The sequence below is a fragment of the Rhinatrema bivittatum genome, chromosome 4 (genome assembly GCF_901001135.1).
Source record: "Rhinatrema bivittatum chromosome 4, aRhiBiv1.1, whole genome shotgun sequence".
NCBI classification, from domain to species: Eukaryota; Metazoa; Chordata; class Amphibia; order Gymnophiona; family Rhinatrematidae; genus Rhinatrema; species Rhinatrema bivittatum.
This window is the reverse complement of record NC_042618.1, coordinates 440595465-440615594: the sequence shown is the minus strand read 5'-3', so window position 1 is coordinate 440615594 and position 20130 is coordinate 440595465. Positions and strand designations below refer to the sequence as shown.

Genomic DNA, 20130 nt, shown 5'->3' with positions numbered 1-20130 from the left:
AAAGAAGGAAAGAGCATAATCCTATCGGGCCATGAACAGAGACACTTGCAGTATCTGACATTCTCATTTGTTGTATTGTGATACCATATACAAATCTTCACAGCTATCAGATAACTCTTAGTTGAACCATTAATATATTACTTGAGTGCCATAGAATGCTGTACTTGGGTCTGATCCTTCAGCATCCTCGGCTTTCTCCTCTACCTCCTCTACCTCCCAATTGACATCTACCTGGTCCAGCCAAAGAAGACTGTGCTCGACACAAATGTGCAGCTTGCAGCATACAATAACTGCCTTGTTGACTTTAGCAGCAGTAAGGGGAAGGAAGTCTTCATTATGACCTAATCAGTAAAACTGCCTTTTGAATAGTCTAAAATATGTGCTATATAATGGTTCTAATAAAGTGATAGGTATACTCTGTAATACTCTGAAAAAAACAGAGGAAAGACAGAGGAATGGAATTAGCAATCAAGCCGACATAGGGTAACCATTATCACCTACAAGCACAGAAAGAAAGTGTCTCACTGTGAAATGCTAGATGTATCAAGACACTTCTAGTAGTATTAGCTCTAGCAATTATCCTGTAGAACTTTATTCCTTGGATCCCAAACACATATGATCTTATATGTATAGCTTTGCCTTAATATATGGCTATCATGGCATGAACTAGGAAACTTAAAGGTAGATTTTAAAAGCCTTGTGTGTACAAAAATAGCCATGGCCCAGGCAAGGGCTATGTGAATTTTAAATAGCTGGGAAAGGTGTGTGTATATTGATTATGCATGTGCTGAGGGAGTGGGTGGAAAAGGGGCAGGGCATGGGTGTTTCAGATCACTAATGTGCATAGCCTCTAATTTTCCTCAGCCAATGGGGGGGGGGGGGGGGGAGGGGGTAGAGAGGGAGAGTCTCTTTATAAGGCGTAGTCAGATACTCTATATATGGACCATTGTAAGGGGGCATTTTGATTTGGGTGAGTTTTCGGGTGGTAGGTTGGAGTTAGGGGGGTGTTGTTACAGACACATTTAGAGGTATCCATTGTAAAACTGACCTCAAGAAAGAATTTTGACTTTATAAGTGATAAAAAGGAGTTGATTTGTACACTGTAAAATGTAGTGTCTGCTAGAGATGTGCATTCATTTTGGACAAATTAGACAATTTCAACGAAATTGTCTAATTAGTCCTGGTTCGGAGGATCGAAAAACGATCGGAATTTCGGAAAAATTCATTTTTCAGGTTAGCACGCGCTAACTTTAAAATGTTAGCGCGTGCTAACCCGAAAATTGGGAGTCCCTGAAAAAAAAAAAGCCCAAACCACGGGAAAACGAAATTTCCTGTGGCAGGCCGAATCCTAAGCCCCAAACAAATCTTTTACCCGATGCACATCTCTAGTGTCTACATTGTACAAATCAACTCCTTTTCATCACTTATAAAGTAAAAAATTCTTTAATGAGTGGCACGCATAGGTTATAAAATAGTGTGCATTTTTGTGCACGGCAAGATATGCACGTTTATGGGCACACAGCCCTTTTAAAATCTACCTTTTAGCCATTACCAGCAAGCATTGGTCACAGTACATCTGAATGCAATAGATTACTCCTTGGAGGAAGCAAGCCTGTATGAGTGATATCAATAGTTTATTTTTTCAATGTGATAGGCTATCACATTGTCCTGCTCTTTACAGAAGTACTAGATATAGTCAAGCATGCAGGTTAGCATGGGCTCCAAAAAGGACAAGACACATTTAGGGATAGACGATTGACTGATACTAGTTGTGTCTCCTGTCACATTCTAGAAGGACTCAGTAATCATGCAATATAGAGCTGTCATCACTTTCACTTCATAGGAGAGTGGTCTATATGGGAGGGCCGGCATCTACAAACCTTTTGTCACAGTTGGAATAAGAGCTCTGGTCAGCATGAATCGACTCAGGCACTCTTTCTCAAAGAGCTCCACTAAATCTGCTTTGGGGATGAAGATTCGTGGAAATTGTTATAAAGAATAAAATCACAAACATTTAGATAGACATGGTTTAATGGGACACAGCCAGCATGGATTTACCCAATGGCAGTCTTGCCTCACAAATCTACATTTTTTTGAAGGGGTGAATAAACATGCGGACAAAGGTGAACCGGTAGATGTGGTGTATTTTGATTTGAAGAAGGCATTTGACAAAGTCCCGCATAAGAGGCTTCTAAGAAAACTAAATAGTCATGGGGTAGAAGGAAATGTTCTTTTGTGTATTGCAAGCTGGCTAAAGAACAGGAAACAGTAGGATTAAATGGTCTGTTTTCACAATGTGAAAAAGTAAACAGTGGAGTGCCTCAGGGATCTGTACTTGGACTGGTGCTTTTTAACATATTTATAAATGATCTGGAGAGGGGTATGATGAGTGAGGTGATCAAATTTGCAGATGATACAAAATTATGCAGCGTAGTTAAATCTCAAGCAGATTGTGATAAATTGTAGGAGGATCTTGCAAGACTGGAAGATTGGGCTTCCAAATGGCAGATTAAATTTAACGTGGACAAGTGCAAAGTGATGCTTACAGGGACAAATAACCCTTGCTGTAGTTACAGAATGTTAGGTTCTATCTTAGGAGTTACCACCCAAGAAAGCGATCTAGACATCATAGTGGATAATACTTTGAAATCGTTGGCTCAGTGTGCTGTGGCGATCAAAAAAGCAAACAGAATGTTAGGAATTATTAGGAAGGGAATGGCAAATAAAACGATTGATGTCATAATACCTCTGTATTGCTCCATGGTGAGACTGCATCTTGAATACTGTGTGCAATACTGATTGCTGCATCTCAAAAAAGATATAATTGCACTGGAGAAAGTGCAGAGAAGGGCGACCAAATGATAAGGGGCATGGAATGGCTGCCCTATGAGGAAAGTATAAGGAAATTAAGGCTGTTCAGTTTGGAGAAGACATGACTGAGGGGGGATATAATAGAAGTCTACGAAATCATGAAAGGACTTGAACAGGTTAATGTAAATCGGTTATTTACTCAGATAATAGAAGGACTCGGGGGTACTCCAAGAAATTAGCAAGTAGCTCATTTAAAATAAATCGAAGAAAATTCTTTTTCACTCAGCACATACAGGCCGATACAGTAAAATTCGTGGCAGAGCCGGCTCTCCTAGGCACGCGCCCACACTCCCAACACGCGCCCAGGCCACTCTCCTGGGCACGCGATTTAGTATTCAAATGAGGGCCCACGGTAATAAGGAGGCGCTAGGGACACTAGTGCGTCCCTAGTGCCTCCTTATTGGCAGAAGCGGCTGCTGTCAGCGGGTTTGACAGCCGACGCTTAATTTTACCGGCATCAGTTGTTGAACCCGCTGACAGCCACGGGTTTGGAAAACGGACGCCGGCAAAATTGAGTGTCTGTCTTCCAACCCACGAGCTGTGGACTGATTTTTTTTTTTTTCGATTTTTTAAATTTTTTTTATTTTTGGGGCCTCTGACTTAATATCGCTATGATATTAAGTCAGAGGGTGTACAGAAAAGCAGGGTTTTTTTTTTGCTTTTCTGTATACTTTCCCAGTGCTGGCCGAAATTAACTCCTACCTTTGGCAGGAGTTAATTTCTGAGAGTAAAATGTGCGGCTTGGCTGCACTTTTTACTTTCTGCATTGTGCGGGACTAATAGGCTCATCAACATGCATTTGCATGTTGCGGGCGCTATTAGTTTTGGGGGGGGTTGGCCGTGCATTTTCCATGCGCTATTACCCCTTACTGTATAAGGGGTAAAAATAGCTCTTCGAAAATGCACGGCCAAATGGGGGCTAACTGTGCGCTTGGTTTAGCGCACCATACTGCATCGGCCCAACAGTTAACCCCTGGAATTCATTGTCAGAGGATGTGGTTACAGCAGTTAGTGTAACTGGGTTTAAAAAAGGTTGGATAAGTTCCTAGAGAAAAAAATTCATAAACTGCTATTAGTTAATAAGCAATAGTAGATTGAGATTATTTAATGTTTGGGTCCTTGCCAGGTACTTGTGACTTGGATTGGTCACTGTTGGAAACAGGATACTGGGCTTAATGGACCCTTGGTCTGACCCGGTATGGCATATCTTATGTTCTTATGCTACTAAAGGAGCCTCTGTGTCTCCTAAATGTGCATAAAAGAGTAGATGCACTTTAAGAGTTATTGAGATGTGCCTCAAATACATATCCATTTTAGCTAGGCCAAGTGGAAAGGAAAGCACAGCCCTCTTTTTGCCCATTTTATAAAGGCTGCTGTTAATTGTGAGAAGTGAGTACAGTTACTGTTTGACAAAACAGTATACAACAGTTACTGTTTGACAAAACTCACATTTTCCCAGATATTTTCCCCCTTGGAATTCAAAAAGATTGAGAGTGAATCAACTTCATTGCTCTTATGCTTAAGAAGAACTAACCAAGAAATAAATGCTCTAATTATAGACTGATTTCTTTATTAAACTGTGATGTAGCTATATGTCTGCTTCAAGTTAAAAATAATAAAAAATGTATTATTGCATTTCTATAGTGCTTTTATTCAAAATGCTATATAGAATTTTACAAGGGATGCATATTTCAAGCAAAAAGACATAGTCTTTTGCCAGCATTAATTACTCTGCACAGCATTGTATAATGTATTTACAGTTGTACCTTTCTGAAGCAGTCCCTGGGAAATTTGAAGTTGATAATTAACTTCTCCTTTTAGGCACTGGATTTCTTATTGTGGGCCAGCATATGTATGGAATCATCGGTTCCGCTTCTGTCTGTTCATTACTTGACATGGAGAGTCACCCTTTACACTGCTGTTTGTCAGTGTTATTATGACTGCAAAGCTGGGGTCCAAGCAGAGGTAATTTTAACTTAAATCATATTTATAATGTGTGTTTAATTTGTTTTAATAGGATAGCATAAACTGACATGGACGGATTGTGGGAGAGACACATAAAAGTTTCTCTTTGCTTTGTTAGGTACCTTTGGTGTTTTGTTTTGTTTTTTTATTTGGCAGTTTCCTCTTGATCTTTAGGGCTTCTAGCTCAGTTAGAAACAGGGCTAGCAAGTGACATCAAGAGCCTTCATTCACAACTCCCCAGGGGATGTTTTCCCCTGTTTTCTCCATGAACAAGCAGGATAAACAGTCCCCCATGAGGTTGATGTCATTGCATGGCACATATACAGAGAGTGATAGCTCATTGCCTCGAATGTTTCACCAAGTGCAGCACGCGCTGCACCAGGCAGCCCTCAGCAAACCTCTCAGTTTTTGTTCATCCATGACTGTGGACAACAGTGTCGGCAGCAACTTTTCTTCAGAAAAACTCCCTCCAGTTTTTTGTTTTTTTTTTGATACCCTGTTTCTTTCATTTTTCTACTTAATTCCTTTCTACATCCTTAGGTAAAAATACATTTTTCTATCCTTTAATTTGGCAGTAGGCCTTTTTCCAGATATGACTAAAAAGAGAGCTTTGGGATTCAAACGCTGCACACAATATAACGCCAAAATGTCCCTGACTGATGAACACAATCAATCTTTCTTTCTAAACTTTTAATCCCGTATTGTCCTTTATGTACCTAACATTCTTCTCAAAAGGGTCTCCTCCACCTCCTCCCCCTGCTATTAGACTGGAATCTACAAGAGATTGTTCTTTCTTGTATCAAGCACCTCTTCTTTGGAATGCTTTACCTATGGATATAAGAGCAGAAGCAAATTATCTGAAATTTAAAAAAGCAGTAAAGACCTGGCTATTCACACAGGCTTTTGATTGCTAACATTTGCAGATGGACCTTCAATAGTAAACAGCTACCTATTTTACCATTGCTAACTGTTATGCCTGTTTGCGTTTTATTATAATCAGTTTGAGGCCAATATTCAGTAGGCCGTTTAGTGGACATGTTATCCAGCTAACCTTAGCTGGATAACTTGTCCCATATATTCAGCGGGATAAATGACCCGCTTTCCTGGCGTATAAACAGATAGACTCAGGACCTGTGGGAGTCTTCTCCTTCCTCAGAAGAGGTATATGTTTTTCTACCCCTTCTGTGTCACAAATCCCCTTTGTGTGGAAACCCCTGGGGCTCCATCCCTGGCAGGTTTATTCCTTTTCTGGAGCCTTGATTCTTTGAATTGGTGCATCTCCTTGTAGGCCAGGGCCTGGGGATGGCAGCGGTGGTCATCTGACCGTTTTTCCTGGGGCCCCTTCATTGATTACTGTGGTGGCCTTCCCCGTCCAAGGGTGGCTGCCATTGGCAAATTGGTCGCTTCTGATCCTCAGCAATAAGTGATTGTGTCTCAACTTTCAACTAGAGAGTTGAGAGGTTCTTTGGCATCATGAGACCCTGATTCCCGTTGCTTTCCTGTCTCTTCAGGAAAGTGGGATTGGACTGGGTTCCAGGGCAACTCTTATAAGTTCCCCTCTGGACGCCTTGTTGTCCACCCTTGCAAGGGGTGTCCCTTATTCTCCGTTTCCCAGAGAAGGCATGTCACTGCTTCTGATTGGTGGTTGCTCTTGGTTCCTCATGGGATCCGAGAGCTGGTCGATTGATAGCTCTCTCCTTAGGTTGTCCTAAGGCACAGCTAGTCTATTTCATGAGGGAGCCTTTTCAGAGTAGCTCCCTGGTGAAGATTAGGGGTTTCTTCCATGCAAGAGTCAGCTTTGCTATCTGCTGAGCTCAATGGGCATTTTTAAATAAGGACCACTATTGCCAGTCGTTCTCTCCTGCGGACCCTACCTCAGTGAGGAGGGTTCTAACCCATCTAATTGGCGAGTATGCCTTTCAACCTATTGCCATATCCATGGCTGGGGGAGTTGGGGGACGAGGGACCCCACAACAGAGGTGCTGCCCTTTGGTTGCAGTGGCTTGCAAGCTATACTTCCCTATTTTAGGGATAACCCTGTCTGCGGAGGGGAGTTCTGGTTCATGCAACGATTGTTCCATTTACCGGACCGCATGCTTCCTTGGGGGAAGTATATGCTATCATGGCTGGGGTATTAATACCTAAACCAGGTTCGGGAAGATCTGTTCCAAGATTGCCCTTGGCCTACCCTGGTACCCTTTAGAGTTTCCAGGCCAGTGAATGGCACCCTGGCTTCCTGTATCTTAGTGGAGTGTTCCTGGAATTGGCAGTGAGTTAGTCGCTTGGGTTGAGTTGTGCTTACCTCAGCAGTCCAACAGTCTGCCTCTTTGTGTTCTTCACTCCTTCTGACTTCTAGTTGGAATTTCATGGTTGGGGGGGGGGGGGGGGAAGCTAAAGCATTTGTGGTATATCTTAGTGTAAACCTGCAGGAAAAGATACACCACTTTTTCCCTATATTTTTGCCAAGCTCTGGCCAATACTGCATTTAGCTTTTCTCACTTCACTAGGTTGCCCAAAGTATCTTCCTGCTCACCTGAACTATCCTTTAGACAGGATTGATAGCCCTGCCTTTGACAGGGTGCAAGTGTTAGTGAGCTTTAGGCCTAACTTATCTCCCTGCTCAGGGGTTTGGGCTAGCAATCCTATTCAGGGATTACCTTTCATCCCCTGAAATTCTAGATGCTGTCCTGCTGGTCAGCTGTGTCTGGTGCTTTGGCACATAGGGTCTGTCACAGACCCTGCTGTTGTTGCTGATTATTCTTCCAAGTGTTGCTTGGGTTTTCTGCCCATTATGCCTATTAGCCAAACATGGGCACACTTCTGCAGAGACATTCTGTCCTTTGGATGTCAGTGGACCGCAGTTTCTTTCTGGGGAGTTTTCGAGCCCCAGTTGGTTTTTTTGGTTGTCTAGTAACTCCAAAGAAAACTGCGGTCTTTGTCCAAAAGTCCTTCTCTTGTTTATATCTCTAGACTTTTTCCTTTACCCAGGAGGTTCTAGACCTACTGTTGTTGTCAGAGTTTCCTGATCCGAAACTTGCTTGTAATGTTTTCTATGATGCAGTGTATGTTTCTTGCTGGCACTTGTATCACTCCCCTGCCTTAGGCACCTTTGCTATGTGTTGGGGTTTTGTGTCTCATTCTTTTTTGTGGTTTTCTCTTTGTAGAACCCAAATCTTTTCCCGCCTAGAACTCTTTGTGGGTTGGATGCTTCACAGGCAAAAGGGAGAGAGGTGGTGCTTTCAGCACAGTGCAGTTTCCCGCTTTGTCCTGCTCGGACAGCCTATAACTTGGGATTCACCCAAGGACAGCAGGATGTTAGTCCTCATGAAACCCACCCGCCTCCCCTGGGAGTTGGTTTCTAAATGTATTAGCTGTATTGTGGACTGAGGGACTCTGCCTAGGGGGCAGGGTGATGACTACAGGCGTCACATGCTCAGTAGGGCATGTTTGAAAGCTCTAGATTCTTTGAGATCAAAGTTCCATGCCAGGCACCATCCGATGATGTCACCCATATGTGAGGACTAACATCTTGCTGTCCTCAGAGAACACCTGTTACAGGTAAGCAACTCTGCTTTTCTGGGATGTTTCAAAGCCATTTATGTGCATCATACCTAGTTTTATGAGTGTGAATGGCTGTTCTAAAACTGACCCAGGCTCGGTGCTTGAAAAGCTATGGGCGAAATTGCACATAACCCAGTTTTGCGCATCCTTTCACGTGCACTGAGGAGAGACATGCTGGAGTGCACTGCTGGCACTTATACACATATATTTGTCTTTTAAAACATATGCGTGTAATTGTACATATGAAAGTTAAGCCCTCTAAAGAGGAAGTGTAGCTTTATGTGAGTGAATGTGTGCATGTACTGGGCCAGTTACCTGAGTATTTTCAAAATGAATTTACGTGTGTAACTTTGCTTTGAAAATCCTCGGTAAAGTCTCTGTGAACAATGTACCCTCCCCATGGCTTGTTTCCCGTTAGGATATTAGCCTGCTAGATGCAGACTCTGTTCATGGCTTAATATCACACAGCATTTAAACAGGCAGCTAAGATCCCAGTTCTAGGCTAGTCTGATTCTTTATACCAGTGCACCCTGCTGTTGTTGCTGATTATTCTTCCGTGTTGCTTGGGTGGATTTTAATTACAATACCTGAAAACTACACCTCCCAGAAGGCTTAATTCATTTCTTGGGGGTTTCTGCCTGCGTCATCTGGGGAATATCCACCTTGGGATCTACCCACGAGGTTCCCGCCCTTAGAACCCATGCCATCTAGGGATTGCCCGCCCTGGGAGCCTTCCGTGGGGTTCTCACCCTGGGAGCTCATGACACCTGGGGAGTTCCCACTCTGGGGACTGGTAGTGTCTGTTGCATGCCTTCCCTGGGGCCTGACCTTATCCTGTGGGGCCTCCCCTGAGAGAAGGGTATTCGCCACACTTCTTGTCAACTCGAATCCTCAAAGGCTATATCTCCCAGAACTACTGTGCATTCATTTTCTTTGTGATCCCCAACACACTCTCCTGAGCTCCCCCTACTGACAAATTGGTGGAAAATCAGTGACAAACTGCCTAGTTTGTCATGCTGAGTTGAAGGATAAATTTTCATTTCAAAATGCCTCTGTGCAAATAGTAGAAAAGTTAGGGGATCTGAATTATCGGATCCCGTTAGCAGAAATGATAAATGTATCATTGGGCAAGGATAATATCTCTTTAAGAAGAAAATGTGAAAATATACAGAATGCACTTAAATTCAAAAACTTAAGGGAACTGAAATTCCCTAAAAGTCTGCTGAGTTTTTAAAAAAATACCTGGTGACGTACCTTCAGATTCCAAAGAAGGAGATGCCTCTGATATCTGAAGTTTATATTTTACCTATAAAACCACTGATATAAGAAAATATTGGCTCGATTTGAAGCCTGACGTAGGAACTTGAATCATTCACAAGTTCATCTGTGCTTGATTCTGACAGAGAACAGATTTTGAGAATTTCTCTTTAGCAGCCTGGGGTGGGGGGGTCACCTGCTAATGTGCGGGCAAGAAACAACTGTTGCAGCAACCTCTAATGGGAGTGCTGTGGCAAAATGGTACAACCTCTGACCTACGCTGCTTGGTCCCAACTGTTAGACTGGCATCAATCTGGCTCAATCTCCTTGTTCAGAGTCCTATCTGGGGGTGTGCAGCAGGGTTCACCACACATTCTGCTCAGGTTGAACACTATGGAGGTAATTTTAAAAAGAGTTATACATGTAAATGGAACATACCATTGTAGCAATTTTAAAAACAGAGATTTGTATGTGTAAAGTGCACTTACACATGAATATCCTATGGACGATTCAATGGCACATATTGCAGCAATTTTCAAAAGCCCGCTTACATGGGTAAAGTGCATCTACCTATGTAAAACCCAGTTTAAAACATGTAAAAGCTTTTTTAAAATCAGGCCCTTATTGTGAAGTAGAAATAACTCAGCATTCTTCTGTGAGCGATGCAAATTGGAAAACTGGAATAGAAGAATAATAAACATTATATATGTGGCTCTCTTCATAAGGGTTGTGCTGGTATGACCAGACCCAATAACAGAGGAAGAGCAGCAGACTCACTCTTACAGGTTACTTCCTATCTAGGTAACCCTTACAGTCCCATTCCTTTCCATATGGGGTCAGTTGATACAGCCAGGGCATGTTAACCCCTTGCTGTCTGGAAGAAGGAATTACCTTTTGCTATCTATCCTCCAGCACTAACCACTAGATCAAAACCTCTAGTGGAGATCTTCATGGGATCTCTGCATCAGTTTTATCAAGATACAGTATTTAGACCAGGTCTTTCCACAGAGTTTAGGAAAAATATATTAGTTTTGTTTAGAAGTGAGCTTTATGTCCTGTTATATTTTGCGATTCTTGTCTTTTCCATGTATTTTATGTCTTACACTAGGCTAAGGAATTATCAGGTATTTTCTCCATGGATTATTTCTAATTTTGTTTGTCTCTATATTAGATAAATTTACATAAAGAGAAAAAAAATGAATAATGATACATAAAACAAAAACCACAAACTGAAGCATTTATTCATGTTTAGTTTTTATTCTTTGATTTTAGTCCCTTTTTCTTGAGATACAAGGGTTCCCTGTACGTACCTGGATCAGTCCAGACAGTGGGTTATGTCCCCAATCCAGCAGATGGAGTCAGCCCAAAGCTTCGAGGGGGCGTCACCATAAATACTACTACCCCCTCTGCAGGAGTTCAGTATCTGCTGACTCCAGCAGATGCGAGTAGTGGAATCTGGGCTTGCTCCCGATTCTCTTTTTCCTTTGTTCTTTTGCTTCCCTTGGTTGGAGGCTTTATTGTTGTCAGGTTTGTTTGGTTGGATCAAGTTGTGTTACAAAAAAAAAAAAAAAAAAAAATTAATTAAGTTAATTGATTGATTGGGGAGGCGTGACTTCTGTATTGTCCTCTGTCTCTCCTTTCTCTATTTACCAGCGCTGTCCGGGGCTGCTGCGGGGTAAGTGTGATTTTCTTCTTCTCCTTCCCTTGCAGCTAGGTTACACGCGGCTGCCGGTGCTCCGGCCTACTCGCGTCTTCACCCTCTCCCGCGGCCATTTTGAGGCTCCACGTGGGCTGCACCGGGGAGAGGGCTGCTCACCACCGGCGGGTCGTGCGGCCAGGAGGGCCCCCCCGCGGCGCCGTTTCTGTCTTTGGCGGGTAGCGCAGGCCACCCGGGCCCCCCCGCAGCGGCGATCCGTTTCGCGGCCCCCCCCCGGGTTTTTCAGGAGTTCTGGGCTGTCGGGGACTGTTACCCTTGCGCTCCAGATGCCGCGGCCGGCGCGTTGCTCGGCCTGTGGGGAACCTGGATCGCGCGTTTCCAGGGAGGGAATTTGCGCTCGGTGCCTTCCCGGAGGAGAAGGCACCTCTCGGTCCCTCACGCATCGGGCCTCCATGACAGCCTTACCCGGGCGGCGCGGGCTGGCCCCTCCCCCATTCCTGGCGGGAACGGCGGCCATCTTACACACGCTGCGTCCTGAAGGAGCCCAGGCAGCGCAGGGGGACGAGGTGGCTTCAGAGGGCTCTCCCCCGAGGTTAGTACCGGAGACAGACCAGGAGGAAGGCCCGCGGGGGCAGGGTCCCTCGGGGCCCCCACCCGCGGAGGCCCCCCCGACCAGGCCGGGATTTTCGCCGGAGTTCATACGGCTGATGCATACAGCCTACCTGCAGGACCTGGCTGCGCCCGCGGATCCGCCACCACCCAAGCTCCCGCGACCTTCGCCCGCCTATCCGGCCCCCCCCGCCCCGGCGGGTGTGGGGGCCCCACAGCTCCCCAACCAACCACGGCTCCCCGTGGGCTCGGGGGGGCCTGGGTCGCCACCAGCCTCCCCTGGGTCGGACCCCGCGGCGGCGGGACAAGGGGACTCCACTTCGGAGGGTGAGGACCCACGTACCCTGCGCCTCTTCCAGCGGGACGAGCTAGATGACCTGATCCCACAGATCATTCAGGGTTTGGACCTTGATCCCCCGCCGGACCTGCCAGCTCCCGTCGCGCCCGCTGTAGTCACCTCCTCGAAGAAGGGAGACCCGGTGCTGGCAGCCCTTCGCCCGAGGGCTCGGGCTTTTCCCATTCATGAGTCGTTCCTGCAGCTGCTCACCAGGGAATGGGATGCCCCGGAAGCCGCTCTGAAGGGTAGCCGCGCCATGGAACGGCTATATCCGCTGCCGGAAGATTTTCTGGATCTCATCAAGGTACCCAGAGTGGACTCCGCGGTGTCAGCGGTCACGAAGAGGACGACCATTCCGGTGACAGGTGGAGCAGCGTTAAGGGATACGCAGGATCGCAAGTTGGAAGTCTTCCTCAAGCGGGTCTTCGAGGTCTCCGCAGTGGGGCTGCGGGCTGCGATGTGCAGCTCGCTTGCCCAGCGAGCCAGTCTTCTCTGGGTGCAGCTACTGCTCACGTCTCAGGTGTTGCCACCCGAAGAAGCCGCCCAGGCGGATAGACTGGAAGCTGCGGTGGCATACGGGGCAGACGCTTCCTATGATCTGTTTCGGGTCCTTGCCCGCTCCATGGCCTCGGTGGTGGCGGCACGTCGACTTCTATGGCTCCGCAACTGGGCGGCGGACACGTCCTCCAAGTCAAGTCTGGGTTCCCTGCCATTCAGGGGTAAGTTCCTGTTCGGCGAGGATCTGGACCAGATTATCAAGTCTCTGGGGGAAAACGCGGTCCATCGCCTGCCGGAAGACAGATATCGCTCCAGCAGGGCGTTTTCGTCCTCCCGGACCAGAGCCAGAGCGCAAAGGCGCTATAGGAGTTATAGGCCGGCGGCGGCTCGGCCCTCTGCCCCCAGGTCTCAGCCCTGGTCTCGCTCCTTTCGCGGACGCCGCCCCGCGCGCCCCGCTTCCACGGCGGGACAACCTTCGCCCAAGTCCTCTCAATGATGTTCAGCTCGCCCACTCCGCCGTCCCCAAGATTGGGGGGCGGCTGGCGTTCTTTTACGAGGAGTGGGCACGGATCACCTCGGATCAGTGGGTCTTGGACACCATAGGACGCGGCTACGCTTTGGAACTTGTCCGCGCTCCGAAGGGTCGATTCATTTTCTCGCCCTGCGGCTCGGCCATCAAGCGAGAGGCGGTGCAGGAGACGCTGGACAGACTGTGGGAGATAGGCGCCATTGTGCCCGTACCCTCCGGAGAGGTGGGCTCGGGCCACTATTCCATCTACTTCGTGGTACCAAAGAAGGACGGCTCCTTCCGCCCCATACTGGACTTGAAGGAAGTCAACAAATCCCTCAGAGTGATCCGGTTCCGCATGGAAACGCTGCGTTCGGTGATCGCGGCGGTACACCGAGGGGAGTTTTTGGCCTCCTTGGATCTGACGGAGGCCTACCTTCATATCCCCATTCGCCAAGAACACCATTGCCTTCTCCGGTTCAAGATCCTGGACCAGCATTTCCAATTCGTGGCGCTTCCGTTCGGCCTAGCAACGGCCCCACGTACCTTCACCAAGATCATGGTAGTTGTGGCGGCTGCCCTTCGGAAGGAGGGTATTCTAGTTCATCCTTACTTGGACGACTGGCTCATACGGGCGAAGTCCTTCCGGCATGGCCAGGCGGCAGTGGCCAGGGTGATAGAGTTTCTGCAGTCCCTGGGATGGGTGGTGAACTTCTCCAAGAGCTCCCTCGTGCCTTCGCAGCGCTTGGATTTCTTGGGGGCGACCTTCGACACCCGTCTGGGGGCGGTTTTTCTGCGGCAGGACAAGGCGCACTCCCTGCGGGAGCACATACAGCGGTTCTCTGCATTACCAGCGCCCACTTCCTGGGACTATCTACAGCTCCTGGGGGTGATGGGTTCCACCATCGACATGGTTCCCTGGGCCTTTGCGCGCCTCCGGCCGCTACAAAGGGCACTTCTATCCCGCTGGAAACCACTTTCGCAGGACTACCAGGTGATACTCCCGCTGCCCCAGGTTGCACGGAGCAGCCTGGACTGGTGGATGGTCCCGGAGAATCTGGCTCGAGGCATGTCCCTCGATCTACCAAACTGGGTAGTGGTAACCACCGACGCCAGTCTCGTAGGCTGGGGGGCAGTCTGCGACCGCAGCGCCACGCAGGGGACGTGGTCCGCGGAGGAGTCGACGTGGTCCATCAATCGTCTGGAGACCCGAGCGGTCAGGCTGGCTCTTCTTCACTTCCTGCCACTCCTTCGGAATCGGGAAGTCAGAGTCTTGTCGGACAACGCGACCACGGTGGCCTATATCAACCGACAGGGCGGAACCCGCAGCCCGCAGGTCGCGCTCGAGGCAGAGATGTTGATGCAGTGGGCGGAACGGCACCTGGCCCGCCTGGCGGCCTCGCACATAGCGGGAGTGGACAACGTCCAGGCGGATTTCCTCAGTCGCCAGCTCCTGGATCCCGGAGAGTGGGCCCTCTCCGACGAGGCCATGCAGCTCATCGTTCGGCGGTGGGGTCCCCCCCACCTGGATCTTATGGCATCCGCTCAAAACACCAAGGCGCCTCGTTTCTTCAGTCGCCGGAGAGAACGGGGGGCGGAGGGCGTCGATGCCCTAGCGCTCCCGTGGCCGGCCGAGCTACTTCTATACGCGTTCCCCCCGTGGCCACTGGTGGGAAGGCTACTACGACGAATAGAGGTTCATCGGGGGACTGTCATCTTCGTTGCGCCAGAGTGGCCGAGACGTCCTTGGTTCGCGGACCTTCTCCACCTAGTAATCGACGGGCCCATAAGGTTGGGACATCTTCCTCGCCTCCTCCACCAGGGACCAGTATTTTTCGACCAGGCAGAACTCTTCTGTCTTGCGGCCTGGCTTTTGAGAGGCGTCGCCTCCGACGACGGGGATACCCGGAGGCGGTAGTATCCACGCTGCTGCGGTCTCGGAAGACCTCGACGTCGGTGGCCTATGTGCGGGTCTGGAAGGTGTTCGAGCTGTGGTGTACCGGCCTGAACACAAGACCCTCGGAAGCGTCTGTTCCTCAGATCCTCCAGTTCCTGCAAGCAGGGGTGGACAAGGGGCTCGCCTACAACTCGCTTCGGGTTCAAGTGGCCGCCCTTGGCTCTCTCCTGCGTGACGGAGGATCTCTGTGGCGACATCCGGACATCGCCCGTTTCCTCAAGGGGGTCAAGCATTTGCGGCCTCCACTGCGCGATCCTTGTCCCTCGTGGAGTCTCAATCTGGTACTACGCTCTATGTCAGGACCTCCATTTGAACCGCTGCGGAATGCGACGATCAAGGATCTCACCCTCAAGGCGGTGTTCCTAGTGGCCATCTGCTCCGCTCGGCGTATTTCGGAGTTGCAGGCCCTGTCGTGTAGGGAACCTTATCTCAGGTTCTCCGATTCGGGTGTTTCACTTCGCACTGTCCCCTCCTTCCTTCCGAAGGTGGTGTCTGCGTTCCACGTGAATCAGACGGTGGAACTTCCATCGTTCTCTTCGTCGGAGCCGCGGTCTCTTCGTCTCCTTGACGTCAAGCGCACCCTGAGGCTCTACCTGGAGGCTACGAATGATTTCCGGACTTCTGACCATCTCTTCGTCCTTTGGTCCGGTCCCCGCAAGGGATCTCAGGCTTCGAAGACGACCATTGCCAGATGGCTGAAGGCCGGCATTGCCGCCTCCTATATTGGGGTGGGGCGGACTCCCCCACCCGGCATCGTAGCACACTCGACTCGCGCTCAGGCGGCCTCCTGGGCAGAGAGCCGCTCGGTGTCTTCGCAAGAAATCTGTAGAGCGGCCACCTGGAAATCGTTGCACACGTTCTCGAGACACTATAGACTACATCTCGCCTCGTCCGTCCAGGGACATTTTGGCGAACAGGTCCTACGAGCAGGTCTCGCAGGATCCCACCCGGGTTAGGGAAGCTTGGGTACATCCCACTGTCTGGACTGATCCAGGTACGTACAGGGAAAAGAAAATTATTACTTACCTGCTAATTTTCGTTCCTGTAGTACCATGGATCAGTCCAGACGCCCACCGCATTTGGGTCCTGGGGCCTACTCCTGCTCGACTGTATGTGGCTGCTGAGTCTGTTCAGCTGTGTCTCCTTTTTACAGTAGTGCACTTACTGCTGTTGTTTGTTATTACGTGTTTACAGTTTTCCCTGTCACTGTTTACTCCCTTGGAGGTTGACACGCTATGTTCGTGTCCGCCCACCCGTTGGTGGGTCGGTTTTTCAGTTTACTCAGTTATCACTCAGCGGCTTATTGTTGCCGTCCTGTTTCAACTTGATCCAAGCAGGGGGTTTTCGGTTTACTCGGGCTTTGATATACTCGATACTGAACTCCTGCAGAGGGGGTAGTAGTATTTATGGTGACGCCCCCTCGAAGCTTTGGGCTGACTCCATCTGCTGGATTGGGGACATAACCCACTGTCTGGACTGATCCATGGTACTACAGGAACGAAAATTAGCAGGTAAGTAATAATTTTCTTGTATTATTGTAGTAACTCCTTATTAGTTTAAATTAGTTTGTATGGGGTGCTATGTGCCAGAAATCTCCTCACCACACAGGAGGAAATGAATACATTAGACATGTAAATAGAAACTATATTGCAATTATTAAAAAATTATGGTCCTGACCCACTGGTTACATACCGTATTTTCTGATGTATAGGTCGTACCTTTCTCTCAACAGCCCTTTTCATAAAAAATTCAGTAGATAAATTGCATCGTTAGATAAGAGCGGGTGATCATGGCAATGGACTGTGAGAGGATGAGGTGTAGTAGGTGAGTGCTGAGTGTTCTGGACGTATGTGGGAGGCATCCTTGGGGAGCGCTGAACGTTAGTGGGTTGTGTGGTGTGTGAGCGGCTGTTGCTGTGTCCTCGTGGGAGGCATTCTAGGGCAGCGCCGAACATTAGTGGGCTGTGTGGTGTGCGGGCAGCTGTTGGTGAGGCCACGTGGGAGGTGTCCTAGGGGAGCGCTGAATGTTAGCAGGCTGCTTGGTGTGCAAGCGGCTGTTGGTGAGGCTGTGTGGAAGAGCGAGTGGCACAGAGGCTCCGTTGGTAAGGAGAGAGAGAGAGAGAGAGAGAGAGAGAGAGAGAGAGAGATGCTGACACTGAAAGCACCGCATATTAGTCACACCGGTATATAAGACGCAGTGATGGGAATTCCTGAAAAAAGCCCACTTCTTACTCACCGGAAAATACGATAATTGTTTTTTTTTTTGCAGAAGAGCAGTATTCAAAGATCAACATTTCCCAGCAATGGTACCTCCTGTTTTCCAAACAGCTGGGAATCATATGAGAAAGTTTCTTAGTGTCCCTCAAGGTATCATTTACGTCATGACTTTTCCCTCAGCAGTTGCATCAGTGGTGTTTGATCCTTAGTTAAGGAGAGCAGATGAAATACATTCTGGGAGGCCAGCTGTTTTGGTTAGCTGTTCTGTTGGCATACATTCTTTGCCTACATTTTTATAGCTCAGATATTTCCTTTCATTACTGACCTCAGGGAGTCAGAGATTTATCTTCTCCTAAAGTTCAATTACTTCTATAAATCAGAACATTTTGGACATATGCTTGACAGCCTGTAAACAAGGTGTTATTGAATGAAAAATGGCATTTCTGAAAACAGTGCAGAATTGCAGTTTTCCAATTTAAAATTCATTTGTAAGGCTGAAATTCTCAAGTTGTATTAAGTTCAGAACAAATTGTATGTTATGCATGTAGCCTGAGAAAAACAAGAATTTATTAACAGAAACATGGGGGTAACCTGCACGGAGCGGCACTTACTATCTTGGGAAGCTTGCTAGGCAGACTAGATGGACCATTTTGGTCTTTTTCTGCCATCATTCCTATGTTATATATGTACTTGATATTTACCCAGTTTCTTATATAAACTTTCCCCCTTCACAGGGGTCCACACTTCAGAGACAGCTGAGCACTGACAGTTCCTTGCAGCTTTGGAAAAAAATGCAGATTAGTGCTATGGGAGACAGGATAAATTGTAAGGCTCAGGGGATCTCACTCGGTCAGTCCTCACACCAAGTGTTGTATTCCAAAACAAAAGTGAAGTTTACTGTTCAAATACAAAGCAGCTTAACAGTACAACAGAAATAGACAAGTCTTTCTCTCTCCCATGGCACACAGGAAAAGAAACCCTCCAGACTCTTTTTGGTTGAACTCCTCTTAGAACTCTCCTCCATCCAGATGCGCAAACAAGACACACCCTCTCAGTGGACAGCAGACAAGGCTACTTGTCTTCTCCTGTCAGGAAGCTCAGAAAGCAAGCAACTTTTTGTTACTCTTCTCCAGATCTCTCATCAGTGACACTCCTCAGGGCTCTAGAAACCTCCCTTTAAACTTGACCCACTCTTTGGGGAATGGATCCTCTGTCAATCACAATAGCCACTAACATCCTTTGAACCGCCCATTGCTGGAATATTCCTGCTGTTTAACCTATAGTAAAGCCTAGCCAGCTCTATGCTTATTATTAATTGTATATTTTTTCCCATCGCATTCCCAATGCACTGAAAGGAACGAATTGTGGCGTGACAAAATTTGACCACAAAATATACCGTATGGTTAAATGTGACATGAAGGCCTTATAAAGTGATGCTACTTTGTACACATTTTGAGGACTATAATGCAGAATAGGTTTGATACACAAACACTCTAAGAGGTGAAATTTAAAAGCCCAGCACACGCTTTAATTAAGGGATGAGCAAATAAGTTGGGCTCATGTGCACTGAGCGGAATTTAAAAGCTGCTCCGATACGCATGTATCTCCCGCAGCGCACGCATCTCCAGAGTTTTCAAAAAGGGGCGGGGTGCAGGTATGGTCTGGATGCGACATGGGCATTTCAGGACATGAACCGGAGATGTGCACGTAAATACTTAAGTGCCCTGGTGCACCCCAAGGTTCCCTGCCTCATAACTTTACTTCTGGCATGGATGACATGTAAGTTAAAAAATAAAACTAGGCAGATCTGCAGGGATTTTTGGGTTGGGGCTAACTGGGGGGAGTGAAGACCTATTAAACTAGAGGGATTTGGAGGACCTATCTCTTAACTGGGTGAACTGGGGATGAACTGGTAAAACTGGGAATGGCGTCAGTTTGTGCCCCTTTTAAAATCTGATTCATATGGCAGAAGCAGGATTTGTGCGCACATGCGCACATCCACTTAAAATTTGGTGCACATATGTGTACGGCAAGACTATTTTATAACGTGCATATATATTCGCATATGTTATAAAATGGCCATGGTCCTGGGCTTGGGACGACGTATAGACACAAAAGTACGCCCGCGTGCCGGTTTGAAAGTTATTGTCCCTGGATGTAAGCAGTATCTTGCTTTATAAGCAATGACCCTAACACATTAGCACATATTTTTATAGTGAAACCCACCTCCTGCTAGAAATATTTTTACTTACTTCTGTATTGGAGTTCAAACAGCATAAAAAAAATCAATCTTTTCCAGAGTGCTTGTGATGCTAGTACTGAATATGAGATATATTTTTACAAGACTTTCATATACGTTGTGCCATAGATGTGTTCCTGACTGAATCTTCTGTTCACATCTAAAACTGAAATGGACCTTCTTATTACTAATATTTTTCTCATTGGCTCAATATCTTATTTCAACCATATAGCATGCATATTTCTTATTTTGTTCTAGATATTTGCCCGCCGGGGTTTGAGTAAGATTGCTGAACTCAATGAATTAGAACTCATGAGCAAATCAAACTATCCAGCAGCAGCTGAGGCTTTTACTGAGGCCACTACTAAGGTATGAATATATGATCCCAAAAATGTATACATACATATGAAGAAGGAAAATTATGAATTTGATTACTTCATATTGTACCTGTGAGT

The 20130-nt window shown here is 47.3% G+C and overlaps 1 protein-coding gene across 1 annotated transcript in view; it reads left to right on the top strand.

The window, feature by feature from the left end:
• CFAP54 (cilia and flagella associated protein 54) overlaps positions 1 to 20130 on the top strand; it is a 1106494-nt gene that overhangs the window by 28173 nt on the left and 1058191 nt on the right. Inside the window, exons 6-7 of the mRNA XM_029597529.1 lie at positions 4693 to 4836; positions 19934 to 20044. Of these exons, the coding sequence (XP_029453389.1) occupies positions 4693 to 4836; positions 19934 to 20044 (255 nt within the window). The remainder of the gene's footprint in view (positions 1 to 4692; positions 4837 to 19933; positions 20045 to 20130) is intronic.